Source organism: Procambarus clarkii, chromosome 21 (assembly GCF_040958095.1).
Source record: "Procambarus clarkii isolate CNS0578487 chromosome 21, FALCON_Pclarkii_2.0, whole genome shotgun sequence".
Classification (NCBI taxonomy): Eukaryota; Metazoa; Arthropoda; class Malacostraca; order Decapoda; family Cambaridae; genus Procambarus; species Procambarus clarkii.
In genome coordinates this window covers 33,539,599-33,555,374 of record NC_091170.1, presented here as the reverse complement: position 1 = coordinate 33,555,374, position 15,776 = coordinate 33,539,599, and the positions used below count along the sequence as shown (strand labels likewise).

General features: G+C 47.3%; 2 protein-coding genes across 4 annotated transcripts in view; both read right to left on the bottom strand.

Annotated features, from left to right (window-relative positions):
- LOC123760617 (Shaker cognate w) overlaps nucleotides 1-15,776 on the bottom strand; it is a 333,004-nt gene that overhangs the window by 301,855 nt on the left and 15,373 nt on the right. The window lies entirely within an intron of this gene.
- On the bottom strand, nucleotides 4,313-4,654 carry LOC138367245 (homeobox protein ESX1-like). The gene has a single exon (XM_069328655.1). The coding sequence runs from the start codon at nucleotides 4,652-4,654 to the stop codon at nucleotides 4,313-4,315; it is 342 nt and encodes a 113-aa protein (XP_069184756.1).

Here is a 15,776-nt window from a genome sequence, read left to right as displayed (position 1 = left end):
ACACTCCTTAGGGCTGACGACCACAATACACACACTCCTTAGGGCTGACGACCACAATACACACACTCCTTAGGGCTGACGACCACAATACACACACTCCTTAGGGCTGACGACCACAATACACACACTCCTTAGGGCTGACGACCACAATACACACACTCCTTAGGGCTGGCGACCACATTACACACATTCCTTAGGGCTGACGACCACAATACACACACTCCTTAGGGCTGACGACCACAATACACACACTCCTTAGGGCTGACGACCACAATACACACACTCCTTAGGGCTGACGACCACAATACACACACTCCTTAGGGCTGACGACCACAATACACACACTCCTTAGGGCTGGCGACCACATTACACACATTCCTTAGGGCTGACGACCACAATACACACACTCCTTAGGGCTGACGACCACAATACACACACTCCTTAGGGCTGACGACCACAATACACACACTCCTTAGGGCTGACGACCACAATACACACACTCCTTAGGGCTGACGACCACAATACACACACTCCTTAGGGCTGACGACCACAATACACACACTCCTTAGGGCTGACGACCACAATACACACACTCCTTAGGGCTGACGACCACAATACACACACTCCTTAGGGCTGACGACCACAATAAAGATGGTAAATATGAAAATAGATTTATTTTTAGCTCACTCGTATTCCGTTCCCCTTCGTGTGATGCCACATTTGTATTCATGCTTATGTGTTCCATTCCACGTATCTATGTGTGGAAGCTTAATTAGCGCGGGGCTGGGGCTGCGGGGAGCTGAACTGACTGCGACTGTACCGGCCAGAGTTGCTGCAGTAACTGCCATCACAAACGGACTCTGTGGGTAGTCGTAAATGGAGTAGAGTCTGAGAGCCACTCAACTGATGCCAGCATTCCACAGGGAAGTGTGCTTGGCCCTGCATTCTCTTTTTTGTGGAATGTTCACTTCAGTGTTGTAATGCACCTCAGTAATGATGCCCAATTCTTGGTTGATGACTGAACTTTAAATGCCTATTGCTATGAGGATCACACGCAGCACAATTTGTCTCGTGTAGGAGATAGAAAGTTACAATTTCTACTGAGAAAATTTAGATAAAGTTGATATGTTTTTAACATACTTTTGCCGCTATGTCAGCCATAAGGATTAATGGAGAGTCGAGTGCTGGTGCACACATGCTGAGGGTGAAGTCTGAGTCTTCGATGGCCATGAAGAATCACACCAACCAACCAACCAAGGCAGCCTATAAACGTAAACATCTCACGGGGCATATCCCACCTCGACAGCAGCATTTGCAAAAATTGATATGAAGCACAACCTTGCTCCCACCTATTCAACAAGGTTTTGAAGGAATAAGCCATTCTCTCTCTGACTTATATTCAAGTATTTTGAAGGAAGATTCATTTCAAATACTGACACATTCTAACTGAACCTGTCAGTTCATAACTGCGTATCACCGGAAAGATGTCAATTAAATTACTGTTAAGTTCAAGGCCAACGTTCTCAAAGTCATCGCCCTAGCAAAATTTCGTTACCAGAAGGCAATAATTACAACACAAGACGCTCAGTCAGCGATAACTACACTCTGACTAGAATTCTAGAATTTAAAAATCTACAAAAAAGTCTATATTCTTGAAATAATTTCACCTAATCATATGAAGCTTTGGCACACATTTTACTCCTATTCCTTCTTACTACTGTGAGCAGTGCCCCCCCCCACCCCCCCCCCCCCCCGCCTATACACACACACAAGGCGAAGCTGGAAAAAGTTTAGCGGCATGTCACTAGGTTAGTCCCAGAACTAAGAAGTGTGCGTTACGAGAAAAGGCCGCGTGAACTGCACCTTACGTCGCTGGAAGACAAGAGTTCGGGGAGACATGATCACCACATACAAAATTCTCAGGGGAATTGACAGTGTAGAGAAGGATGGATTATTTAACACGGGTGGCACACGCACAAGGGGACACAGGTGGAAGCTGAGTTCCCATATGAGCCACAGAGACATCAGAAAGAACTTTTTCAGTGTCATAGTAGTTAGTAAATGGAATGCACTAGGAAGTGATGTGGTGGAGGCTGACTCCATACACAGTTTCAAATGTAGATATGACAGAGCCCAGTAGGCTCAGGAATCTGTACACCAGTTGATTGACAGTTGAGAGGCGGGACCAAAGAGCCAAAGCTCAACCCCCCGCAAGCACAACTAGGTGAGTACACACACACACACAAGTGGGAGAGGAAGGGAGAGGTACTGGGCCGGGACAGGAGTACACACACACACACACACACAAGTGGGAGAGGAAGGGAGAGGTACTGGGCCGGGACAGGAGTACACACACACACACAAGTGGGAGAGGAAGGGAGAGGTACTGGGCCGGGACAGGAGTACACACACACACACACACAAGTGGGAGAGGAAGGGAGAGGTACTGGGCCGGGACAGGAGTACACACACACACACAAGTGGGAGAGGAAGGGAGAGGTACTGGGCCGGGACAGGAGTACACACACACGTCCTGTACACAACAGTGGCTCAAGCTCTGGCCAAGTCGTCCGTATTGTCACCTTCCACGACACTCGCCTCGCACTAAACATATCTTAAATTTTCCTTTACCTCTTCTTCCTCCTCCTCCTCCAACTACCCAGCTTTAAAGCCTTCCCATTCTCTTCTTCCTCCCCTGAATTACACTTCTTCCCGCCATCTTCCTCACCCCCTCCTTCACTATCATCACTCTCAGTATCTCAAGTCCAAGTTCCTCTTAACTCCGCGCCCCCATAAGTCCTTTTTCCCCTTACTCATTCTGCCCTCCCTCACACCTTCCACCTTCCCTCACACTCTCCCTCTCCTTACCCTCACACTCTCTCTCTCCTTGCCCTTCACTCTCACTCTACCTCCTCACTTTGACTTGTTTAATCTTTAGTTTCTCTTTAGCTACATCTCTTATATTCCTTCTTATCTTCTTACGTCTCTGCCACGCTTTCTATCTATTCTTCATATTCCTCCACGTATTCAATTTCTTCCTCTCTTCCACCTTCAATGTCTACCTTCCCCGCCCCTCACGAGGATCTTCCATCCCTGCCTTACCTCCTCTGCCACCTCTCCCCCACACTGCCACGCCATCTGCCGCCCACTGCGGCGGAAGGGGGTGGCACTGCATGCTTCTCGCTAGTAAATATTTATAACTAAACTAAGGCATAAGGGAAGCCGTCAGCCCCAGCCTGGGAGTACGGGCAAGGTGGGAGGAGAGAGAGAGAGAGAGAGAGAGAGAGAGAGAGAGAGAGAGAGAGAGAGAGAGAGAGAGAGAGAGAGAGAGAGAGAGAGAAGGAGAGAGAATGAGGGGGTTGTGGGGAGTGAAAGAGGGGGTCGAGATAAAGATTTGAATATATACAGTGAACTGGATATATTACTCCCACGATCAATGTCAACATACCCACATGATAAACGTCAACATACCCACATGATAAACATCAACATACCCACATGTTGATGTTAAGCACACACACACGTTACCTGCCCACCCCTTAGGCCTGGTTGACGACCGGGCCGCGGGGACGCTAAGCCCCGGAAGCACCTCAAGATAAGGTAACCTCACCACTCACGTTTGACCTTACCACCTCCACATTCCCACAGTGCAATAAGTTTCCATTTTCAAAACACAAATGAAGATGGAATATCCAACAAATCAAGTAAACTGAGAGAAATGGCTACATACGTGAAACCAAACATAATACTGAAAACAGACAAATTTAATTATGCAATGATGCGCATTGGACTTTCACACAGACCTACTGAGACATAGATATAATAGGTGGAAGTGCAGACTTAATGACAAAAAATGTGAATGGCATAGTAAATTCCCGTGGAATAGAGATGATGATGAACCAGCTATAGAAAGCAGTGAGGGAATTATCAGGGGGGGGGGGAAGCGCCAAGCCATTACGGCTATATAGCACTTGGGAAGGGGTCAGGATAAGGATTAGGGATGGGACGGGGGGAAAGGAATAGTACCCAACCACTTGGACGGTCGTGGATTGAACAGCCTATCTGCATGAAGCGAGACCGTCGCTCTACCGTCCAGCCCAAGTGATTGGGGTAGAAAGCAGTGAAAGAATGGTTCATGGACACTGCAGAACTATACCATACAAGAACATCCTACTGATCTATCACTGCGGCACTGAGCTCAACGGGAAGACACAACAACACATGATGGAACACTTCTTCCCCCTGGAAGTACTCCATCATGTCAACTGTCAAGATATATTTATCTCAACACAATAAGAGAAGGATAATAAATTCAGACAACCCCACGGGTTGGCAAGCACTGTCTCAGCGATGCTCTACAACAAGAGAATGGACAAATGCTGACCTCCAAACACGGAGGAGGAGGAGGAGGACCAAGAATAACAGGAAGAACTGGAGGACCAGGAAGAACTGGAAGATCAAGAATAACAGGAAGAACTGGAGGACCAAGAATAACAGGAAGAATTGGAGGACCAAGAATAACAGGAAGAATTGGAGGACCAAGAATAACAGGAAGAATTGGAGGACCAAGAATAACAGGAAGAAGTGGAGGACCAAGAATAACAGGTACAAGGTTACTACCAAGTACAAGGTTAACGTTCCCTATTGGGCCCATCACCGTAGCCGACCTGAGGACGCCTTCCGCAACACAAGAAGTGCAGCCACCAGCAGCCTCCCTCACGACAGTGTAAGCGATTTAGAGCATCGCTGCACCAGCGGCGTACAATCATCGCTCTACTCACTCAGTAACTATGACTCTCTTGGAGGGCAATCATTGGCTGCAGACATCACCCGCACAGCAATCGGGGCCCCGGGGATTACCTCCCGGGCAATCCCAGCTCCACTACCCGCCACTCTTCCTACGTGTCCTCAAATGAAAAAGATATTCGACTCAATTAAGACAAATGACAATGATGAGTCCCAGAGACCACCAGCTTCCCACTATACCTAAGAACACCGAGAGACCCAGAGCGAGAGAAAACGCGAGAGAAAGAGCGAGAGTGACAGCTAGACCAAGAGAAACCGAGAGCAAGAGAGAGAGAGAGAGAGAGAGAGAGAGAGAGAGAGAGAGAGAGAGAGAGAGAGAGAGAGAGAGAGAGAGAGACAGAGACAGACAGAGAGAGAGAGAGACAGAGAGAGAGACAGAGAGAGAGACAGAGAGAGAGACAGAGAGACTATCTTAAGACACCCTATCATTTATAAACCTTTTGCTTGAAGAGTAATCACATTTCTCCACCTGTGTAGCGGCGAACATTGACAAAGACAATATAAAAACAGCCTCGTGTAGGCTTCGTCTCTGACAAATAAAACACCTTCACGCTCGATGCGGCGACATTCTTCCCCACACAGCCAGGCGGAAAGGTTGGGGATGCCACACCCGAGGCACCAGCTGCACCAGCTCGGACACACCAATAAGGAAGAGTTAGAACGAAGAGAAGATAGGAGGGATGGAAAAGGGATGAAATATGGAAGTCCGAGAAAACAGAAAATGGAAGGTATTTGAAGACGGAAGAGGAGCAGTATCAGCAGCAACAGCAGCAGCAGCAGTAGCAACAGGTGCACCTTTGGGGCTTAAGGTACTGCTTCTCAACACTCGTCTGGTTCACTTCCGACTCTAATTCCTCTCTATCGCCTCTCATTTGACCCATGATCAATAATAAATGTGTCTTCTTTGTTCGCTAGGTCTAATTACGCCTCAAAATATTACATATCGTTATCATGTCTCTTGCTTGTACTATCTTGGCAAGTGTTTGTGTTCTCACCTAGTTGTACTGCGGGGGATGAGCTACGGCTCTTGGGTCCCGTCTTTCATTCCTTAATCAACTGATGCACAGGTTTACAGAGTCTATTGTATGGTGTCTGCCTTCACCACTTCACTTCTCAACGCCTTACATTTGTTCACTATTCTGACAGTGGCGAAAATTCTTTGGAATGTTTCCGTTTCTCATTTTGCAACAAAGTTTCCACCAGCTGATGATATTTGCTTTATGTAGGTTATATGTTCCAGCACCCAGCTGCATTACTTTGCACTGACTCGAGTTAAAGTCTAGTAACCGCTTGCTGGACCGTTCTTTCTGCAGTTAATTGCCAGTCTTACATAATATTTATCCTTCTTTGCATCACATATCTGTCTGTCTCTCTCTCTCTCTCTCTCTCTCTCTCTCTCTCTCTCTCCCTCGCTCCCTCGCTCCCTCCCTCCCTCCCACCAGCAGATAATGCACTCCACACAGACGCTCCTCCATCCATAAGCATCAGTAACTGAAAATAATGCACTTCTGCCCCCTGTAAACTCACACACACACACCACCTGACGAAGCAATCTTGATGAGAAGGAGAGTGGTGAGGCCCGAGGCAGTCTAGGCGCCCCGCAGAGCACCTGAGGCCGTCCGTAGGCAGGGACGGAGGAGGAGGAGGAGGAGGAAGAGAGAGGCATCACAAGTGACAGGAGGGTGAGAGAGACGGGGGGAAGGGTGACAGTAACAACATGAAACAATGAGACAGGAGCCTGGCCGGGGGAGATGTGATCCCTCCCGGGGGAAATATCAGGAAAATGGCTCATGGTAATGACATTGAACCGTGAAATAAGATGGTATTAGAGTAGGTAATGGGCCAGGCCTCGGGGGTAATTAGAATAACGAGATCGTCTCTATTAACTAGTCAAACTGTTACAAGAGGGACTGTAAATTGACCCCTCGCTGGAAAATGGCTTTCGGGCAGCCCCCTTCATTCCATATAAACATTAAGCGTGAAAATAATACGATTAAAACTGTTATTAGAAATTTTACAGCAATTGCGCTTCACGTAATATTTTAGCAATAATTTAAATATACTTATATGACCCCCTTATATGAGAGAGAGAGAGAGAGAGAGAGAGAGAGAGAGAGAGAGAGAGAGAGAGAGAGAGAGAGAGAGAGAGAGAGAGAGGGGGGGGGGGGGCGTCTGGTCGTCGACCAGGCCTCCTGGTTGCTGGACTGGTCAACCAGGCTGTTGGACGCGGCTGCTCGCAGCCTGATGTATGAGTCACAGCCTGGTTGATCAGGTCCTGGTTCAAGTCCTTGGGTCTCAGGGGACAATTTTATGTTCTCGAGTAACCAGTTTTATTCGCGATCTCTAACACCAAATTTATGTTTCCGTGAGGTCAGTTTAATGCCAAAATGTTAATATGACTGCTTCCCAACCAGTTTAACAGTCTTCAGGGCAGTTATTAAAACAGGTTTTGTGACCACGAAACCAGTTTTGTGTGCTTAACCTAAGGTTTAAGGTCACCAGCTGGGATTACGCTCCTTTGATCAAATTTGCTGCCTTTGGGTTGATATTTTTCACCAATAATGGGTGAAAAATTCCGTAGTTCAGCCGTAGTCTGAACGGTGTTCCTCGCTGAGACTACTGGCCTGCTAGGGGCGTCATGGGCCAGATTAACAAAGCAGATTACGCAAGCACATACGAACCTGTCCATCTTTTCTCAATCTTTGGCGGCTTTGTTTACAATTATTAAACAGTTAATGAGCTGCGAAGCACCAGGAGACTGTTTATAACAATAACAACAGTTGACTGGGAAGTTTTCATGCTTGTAAACTGTTTAATAAATGTAACCAAAGCCGTCAGAAATTGAGGAAAGATGTACACGTTCGTAAGTACTTGCGTAACTGCTTCGTGAATCTGGCCCCAGGTCTCGTCCCTATACATATGGCCGATCGTCCAGCGTCAACTGTCAATCATTTACGCAACAAGTTAGCCACGGGAGTTAGTTAGCCAAGGGAGTCGGTCGGCCGAGCGGACAGCACGCTGGACTTGTGATCCTGTGGTACTGGGTTCGATCCCAGGCGCCGGCGAGAAACAGTGGGCAGAGTTTCTTTCACCCTATGCCCCTGTTACCTAGCAGTAAAATAGGTACCTGGGAGTTAGTCAGCTGTCACGGGCAGCTTCCTGGGGGTGGAGGCCTGGTCGAGGACCGGGCCGCGGGGACACTAAAGCCCCGAAATCATCTCAAGATAACCCACTGTTGCCACTCTAGTGTCTTAAGAGGACTGGTCACGGACTGGTCCCTCGTCTCCTCCGTCCCACTTCCTCTCTTATGTCTCGCCCTCCTTGCCCTGTCTCCATCTTCTGTCCCCCTTCTATCGCCCCCTCTCATTATCTTCCCTCCCCTCGTCCTTCTCATTCTGCCCTCCTGATTCCCCTCTCCTCACCCCTCCCAGCCCTCACCCTCATCTGTCATGCATGATGCATGGTGCGCCCACCACCAGGCTTACCAGCGCCGCCACACCACCACACAACTCCTTACACACACGCACACACACACACACACACACACACACACGCACACGCACACACACACACACACACACACACACACACACACACACGCACACACACTCACACACACTCACACACACAAACACACACTATTTTATATGCGGATATGACAAGAAACAAACATGTCAGAGTCAAGGAATTAGACAATCACCAATTACAGAGGCGGGGCCCAAGAGCTGAGTCTCGGGAAGAGACAGAACAGAGAGAGGGGGGGAAAACACCACCTGGAAGGGCCAGTACGCTAACACTGGACCACAGACGGAAGCCAGGTAGTGTAATCGGATCAGCCACAGAGACATAAGACTTATTTTGGTCACTCTCAGAATAGAGAACACATGGAATGCGCATCAAAGGGAAGTCTGTCGAGGCAGACATCACACACACACACACAGCTTCAAATGTAGATATGACAGCCCAAAACGCTTGGGCACCTGTGCAACAGTCCATTGAAGGTTTACAAGAGGGACTACTACAGAGCCAAGTTTCAGCCTCCAATAAATTCTCAATAATAATAATATTAATAATTTTCATTGTCGAGGACAGTAAGCCTGTATTTAGGCCTATCCAGATCCATAAATCACCTGTTAACCTTCTCCAGGATGCAACCCACAACAGTTGCCTAATCACCTGTACCTATTTTAGTGCTAGGTGAACATAAGCATCAGGTGAAAGCAAAAGTTCCCAGCCGTTTCTGTCCTGCTTGGGGAATGAACAAGGGTCTTTTGGTTGTGAGCGGAGAACGTAGACCAGTGTTCAACATAGTATGGAGGAGAGGTGGAGGGGAAAGCCACCCGGACACAAGGACATTACAACATAAGAAGGCGAGTGCGCCTGGAAACCCTACGGGGTCACCATAGCCCGTGCTACATGGACACTTTGTTCTCAGTAGCTAAATCTGAAACAACAACAACAGCCTGGAAACCAGTGAAAACATCTGATTCCACACCTGACGCCAGATGAACACATTAGGCAAGCAAATAATATCTTTCAATATCTTATCTTATAACAATATCAACTTCCAAATTTGCCAAAAGCTTCGAAAAGGCATGGTAGAAGTGCCTACAACTTCTGGCAATGACATGAACAAAGAAAACTGTAAGATCAGAGCAAGTGTTTGTGTCAAGTTTCACTACAGGATTATTGTTAAACACGCGATATTGCTTCACTACTAGCAGGTGGCGCTGTGGACACCAGCCACGCTGGTGTCCACAGCCTCTGAACACGCTCCTGGTATGTCTATATCTCTATGAGGGAATGTCTTTTTGTCTGCCCGAGGTCGGAGACCAGAAGGTTGGGGTTAGCCTCATTAACCTTTGCAGGATTAAACGGAATTTTATGACGAGTGTCATACGGGGAGGGGGTTGGGGGGTGTCACCCCCTCCCCCCCATGCCATCCATGAAAGGGGGAGCTCGACCCCCTGAAACCCACTTCACAAAGTCGGGAGGATATGAAATATGCCACCCAGAATCCAAAGAGTTTAGCATTAGTTTATATAGTAATGAATTCAGATGTTGACTTTTAAAACCTATGTTCAGATGACAGATTTGCCGTCAGGGTGGAACCATTTGGTCACAGTGATGGTGAAGACAGTGAAGGTGAAGACAGGATGTGAGCACACACGACCTCACACACAGAGAGGACGTGTGTGTGTGTGTGTGTGTGTGTGTGTGTGTGTGTGTGTGTGTGTGTGTGTGTGTGTGTGTGTGTGTGTGTGTGTGTGTGTGTGTGTGTGTGTGTACTAGCCTAATTGTGCTTGCGTGCCTGACCCTTAGTTCTTTGGTCTCGCCCCTCAACCCTCGACTGATATATATATGCTGTGTTTAGAGCTATCGAGTTCGGTCATATATACCTCTGAAGCTGTGTATGAAGTCTACTCCCAGCACTTCACTCTCTTCATGCAGTTTGCACATCGAAAACAAACACTTGTAACGTGTCTTGGGTGCGTACCTCTCATGTGATGGAGCTGCAGGTGTCGCAACACAACAGCTGCCTGGAGCTGCAGGTGTCGCAACACAACAGCTGCCTGGAGCTGCAGGTGTCGCAACACAACAGCTGCCTGGAGCTGCAGGTGTCGCAACACAACAGCTGCCTGGAGCTGCAGGTGTCGCAACACAACAGCTGCCTGGAGCTGTTGGTGTCGCAACACAACAGCTGCCTGGAGCTGTTGGTGTCGCAACACAACAGCTGCCTGGAGCTGCAGGTGTCGCAACACAACAGCTGCCTGGAGCTGCAGGTGTCGCAACACAACAGCTGCCTGGAGCTGCAGGTGTCGCAACACAAGACGAGTGATGACGACAACCACCTGCTAGATTACCACCACTGACTATCGTAATAACAAGGTTAATTGGTTTTTATTTTCTTACTATTTTTCTGTCTTTAACTTAAATATACATACAAATGATAGGGATTTCTTTAAACAAAAATTAATGGAACTCTACATCACAGAGACACGTGTTGTAACACTGGGAGTGTAAAGGCAATTGGAGATGAAAGCAATTGTGTTTCTCTCACGAAATACTTTGACTTGAATTAATGTAACTATACCAACATGAAACAAGAGAGCCATACTTGAGGGCACAATTAACAAAGAAGTCTCCTAGAAAACGTTGCCGGTTAGCAAGATCTGTCAGTTGGAAAGTTGCAAATCTTTGATTCCATTTTACTCCAAGATCCAGGGCAGAGTTTCTTTCACCCTATGCCCCTGTTACCTAGCAGTAAATTAGGTACCTGGGTGTTAGTCAGCTGTCACGGGCTGCTTCCTGGGGGTGGAGGCCTGGTCGAGGACCGGGCCGCGGGGACACTAAAGCCCCGAAATCATCTCAAGATAACCTCAGGAGAAGATGCTGGTGGGCCAGCCCGTCCACCTACGGTTTCCCAACGTCAGGAAAACAGTCAATTTAAAGTGGTCTCTCCTAACCTACTAGAGGGCCCAAAACAGAAAACGGGACAGTACGTCACTTTCGCCAGCCGCTTCCATTTTCTAGAACGACAATTTTTGGCCTCATGTAACGCATACGAGGGAAAAGCGACGTTCTTTGTAAGAGTCCCGGTTGGTTGGGAAGCTTATTTAGTGAACGACATTACGAAAGGTTATCTATCTTGAGGTTATCTTGAAATGATTTCGGGGCTTTAGTGTCCCCGCGGCCCGGTCCTCGACCAGGCCTCCACCCACAGGAAGCAGCCCGTAACAGCTGACTAACACCCAGGTACCTACTTTACTGCTAGGTAACAGGGGCATAGGGTGAAAGAAACTCTGCCTATTGTTTCTCGCCGGCGCCTGGGATCGAACCCAGGACCACAGGATCACAAGTCCAGTGTGCTGTCCGCTCAGCCGACCGGCTCCCCTAGAGAGCATATCCTCTGGAAAATGGGCTGGACTGGAACTAATTTGGTGAGTTAATGAATAATATGTGAGCTATGTACACCTAAGGTGCCAGAGTTGCCCCTCAGACAAGCCACTCAGGCTTCACCTATACTTCTGAACACTCTCAGTCCCGCTCCGGAAGCCGAGATCACAAGACTGGCGTTGCAATAATTCATACAATTTAATAGTTCGCCTGACAACGTGAAGCAAACTCGACACATTTGATAACAGTTAATCTTGCACGTAAATACTGAACCATTTAACTGTTCAACTCTCAGGCGAGCTAAACTCTGAACATTGCAATATTTCAGGCGAATGCCGTCATGGACGCCAGAACACTACACAACTCTTCAAACAAAAACTAAACGCTCGGACAGAACAGTCTGTTCCTCGTGGACAATAATGCTAGTGGCCGGAGACGTTTTTGTCCGCTTTTTCTGTCTGCAGGAGGGGGGGGGGTGGGGGAAGGGGGAGGAGGAGTGGGGGGGGAGGAGGGGGAGAGGACAATTAGCGGAGGTTGTGGGGTCACGTGGAAATGAAATCTGGGACAGGCAGTTAGCGAGGAAGCCTGCGGGGGAAATGGAGAGTGTGTGTTTTGCGGAAGTGACGGGCGGCCAGGAAGATAACACAGGCCGCTGGGTGCTGGAGCAGTGTGGGATTAGAGGTCAGGTGTGAGAGAGAGAGAGAGAGAGAGAGAGAGAGAGAGAGAGAGAGAGAGAGAGAGAGAGAGAGAGAGAAAGAGAGAAAGAGAGAAAGAGAGAAAGAGAGAAAGAGAGAAAGAGAGAAAGAGAGAAAGAGAGAAAGAGAGAGAGAGAGAGAGAGAGAGAGAGAGAGAGAGAGAGAGAGAGAGAGAGAGAGAGAGAGAGAGAGAGAGAGAGAGACAGGGTGGGAGGGAGCAGGAAGCGTTTGACTCAGTAGTCAGAGATGCAGGAAAACAAGTTTAATTACACAACTGGCTGATGGCAACTGAACAAGAGACAAGGTGAGGGGGAGATTAGTGCTGTAACTGAAGGGGGTGAGGGTGTTGCGTGTGTTGATGAGGGGGTGGGGGGGAGGGGTGTTGCGTGGGTCAATATGGGGGTGTGGGCTCATGAAGGGGTAAGGTACATGAGGCGGCTGTGGGCTCATGAGGACGTACGTGATCATGAGAGGTGTTGGTAGTATGAAGAATGAATAGTGTGTTGTGAGGGTACATCAACATGGGTCCCATTTACATCGAAGGGGGAGGCGGGTGTTGTGTGAGTTTATGAGAGGGTGTGAGGCGGTGGAGGTACCACATAGTGTGAGGGAGGTATCCTGTCGCTCATTTCAAATTGTAATTTCCTTTGCTGACCAGAAATGATAATAATTATAATTATATTACAAATAATAATGACAACATAAAATAATAATGAGAATATATAAAATCATATTATTGCTATTATTATCATTATTTCCATTTTTATTATCGCAAATTCCCATTTTCTCTCGTTTTTGGTAGGCGGGGACACAAGATAACGAACACAAGCAAACAGAACTCTAAGGTATATACCTAGTAGAGAACTTAAGCTCATCCAGCGCATTATAAGCTAACCAAGCAGTCGCCGTGTTACCAGATCTCAAGCTGCAGGTCAAGTTGCAAATACTGCACAAACTTTGGTCATGAAATTAACTCACACTCAAGTTTATTGCAAAAAAACTCCATGAAAAAGTATTATTGCGTAATAAGCACAGGCAGCCTACGTGAGACGCCATGTTGGGCTGGTGGCCGTCTGTACTCACCTACATGCACTCGCTGCCGGGTCTTCAGCTCCTGGGCCCGCCTTTTCGGTCGCTGGTTGCTTACTGCAGTGTCAACCGTCTCCCATATGCTTCTTATCACGCCTAGTCTCCACTTGCTCATTGCTCTTACACTAAAATGCTTCCTTCCACGCCGTGTCTTCTCCTCCGTGTCTTTGGTCGTGCTAAACATTCCTTTGTTAATCCTACTAGATATTTTATATGTTGTGATCTTGTCGACTTTATCCCTTGTCTTTTCAAGCGTAATAGCACTCTCAGTATATGGTCTCTGTCTCCTTGTAATTTCTTGTTCATTACATTTTCTTGTTTTATCTCCAAGTTTACTTTCCCATTGTGTTCTCTCTAGGAATTCTCTGACTTTCTGGCAATTCCATCTTCAGTATGTTAGCCTCATCACTCAACTCTCCCAGATTTTCTGGCTTACACATTATTATTAATATCACATATTCAACGGCAAGTCTACATTTGTCTTTTTTGAAAGGCATTTCGTATAAAATGTTTTCTGTGTCCGACTCATTCTATGGAAAGCTCAGCCCGAGTCTGGCTGGAAGATCTTTTTGTTTTCTTATGATACAATCAAAGATCTCTCTCTGATTGCTCTATTGGTGTTGCTCTCAATACCTCCTCTCCTGCACATGGGTTCATTAATTCCTAATTTGTTCTCTTATGGCTGGTCCTCCATGACTATCAGCTTTTCTATCGGATTATGGGGGGGGGGTTCTCCTGTATGAAGGCTTCCTTTAATGGCTCCACTTACCTCATTATATTCCTAACTGGGTCTACTGGTATCTGCTGGAAGGTTGTACACCACCAGATACTTTCTCTCTCCTCTTTTCTGTTATTTCAGAGATGCGGTTTGAGTAGCCAGTGAGGGCAAATTTATTTAAATTTCATATTCGTTCAAATCGGTCATGTCACTCCTTCTCCTCCCCTTCTCCTCGAGGTTATCTTGAGATGATTTCGGGGCTTTTTTTTTTAGTGTCCCCGCGGCCCGGTCCTCGACCAGACCTCCACCCCCAGGAAGCAGCCCGTGACAGCTGACTAACACCCAGGTACCTATTTTACTACTAGGTAACAGGGGCATAGGGTGAAAGAAACTCTGCCCATTGTTTCTCGCCGGCGCCTGGGATCGAACCCAGGACTACAGGATCACAAGTCCAGCGTGCTGTCCGCTCGGCCGACCGGCTCCCTTAGTGTACTGTCTCTTCTCGCTGTCCGATATTCTCTGGGAAACGTGGCATTCATTATCATTCCAGTAAGCTCTGTTTCTACTATTGCTAATATGTCCTTGTCCACCTCTTCTCTTACCTCTTTCAGATCATCCGTCTCACTCGTCACTGTCTGTGTCCCGACCCGTGTCAATACCCTTGCTTGGGTGTCAATACCCTAGCTTGGGTGTCAATACCCTTGCTTGGGTGTCAATACCCTAGCTTGCGGTTTGGTGACCTTCAGGCGCTGGGATGCATGATACTTGCAAGAAAAGTGCTTAGGATGGTCTCGAGGGAACACGGGAGACATCTCCCGTCACGCAGGGTGCAGTCGCACCTCCACAGATCTCCAGTATCATCTATTGATACTGGTAATGGTTCAAAGGGGCCACCACTTACGGGCTATTCATGCCCGTGCCACCTCTTGGGTGGATTAATCTTTATCAATCATCAATCTCGAGGGAAGGAGTGGTTATCTATTGCGGTTGCTGCTGACGGAGAGGAAAGATAGGCTACAGTCATAGCACAGAGCAAATAAAGTTTAGTTTTGATGAACTTTAACTAAAATACTGTACAACTAATTCCGACTATTACTTTATAAATATATACACCCTGTTTATCTTCAACATGAATGTAAATATTAGAAAATATTAGAAAAACAAATGTAAACAAAATGGCCGTTGCAGTCAAATTTTCTTAGCTCTCCCTACCCCCATCCCCCAGAGGTAATCCCCAGGTGGTTTCCATTACTATAATGAGAGAGACTGTGGCCACACATTCACCGCAATACAGAGTGCCATCTGTGGCACCAGCAAGCTTAATATTAACCACACCCTCCCAGACGTGCCACAGAAACCTCAAATTGCTCAAAGATATGCAAAATATTATAGAAAACGTGTATACGCGGTCGAAATATGTGGTTCCGTGTCCAGAGGCCATTGGTTACATTTATTAAACAGTTTACAAGCATGAAAACTTCCTATTCAACTGTTATTGTTATAAACAGCCTCCTGGTGCTTCGGAGCTCATTAACTGTTTAATAATTGGAAACAAAGCCGCCAAAGATTGA

What these genes read in the sequence shown, in the direction of transcription:
- LOC138367245 (XM_069328655.1), bottom strand. Translation starts at nt 4,654, where the DNA reads ATGGGCCCAATAGGGAACGTTAACCTTGTACTTGGTAGTAACCTTGTA.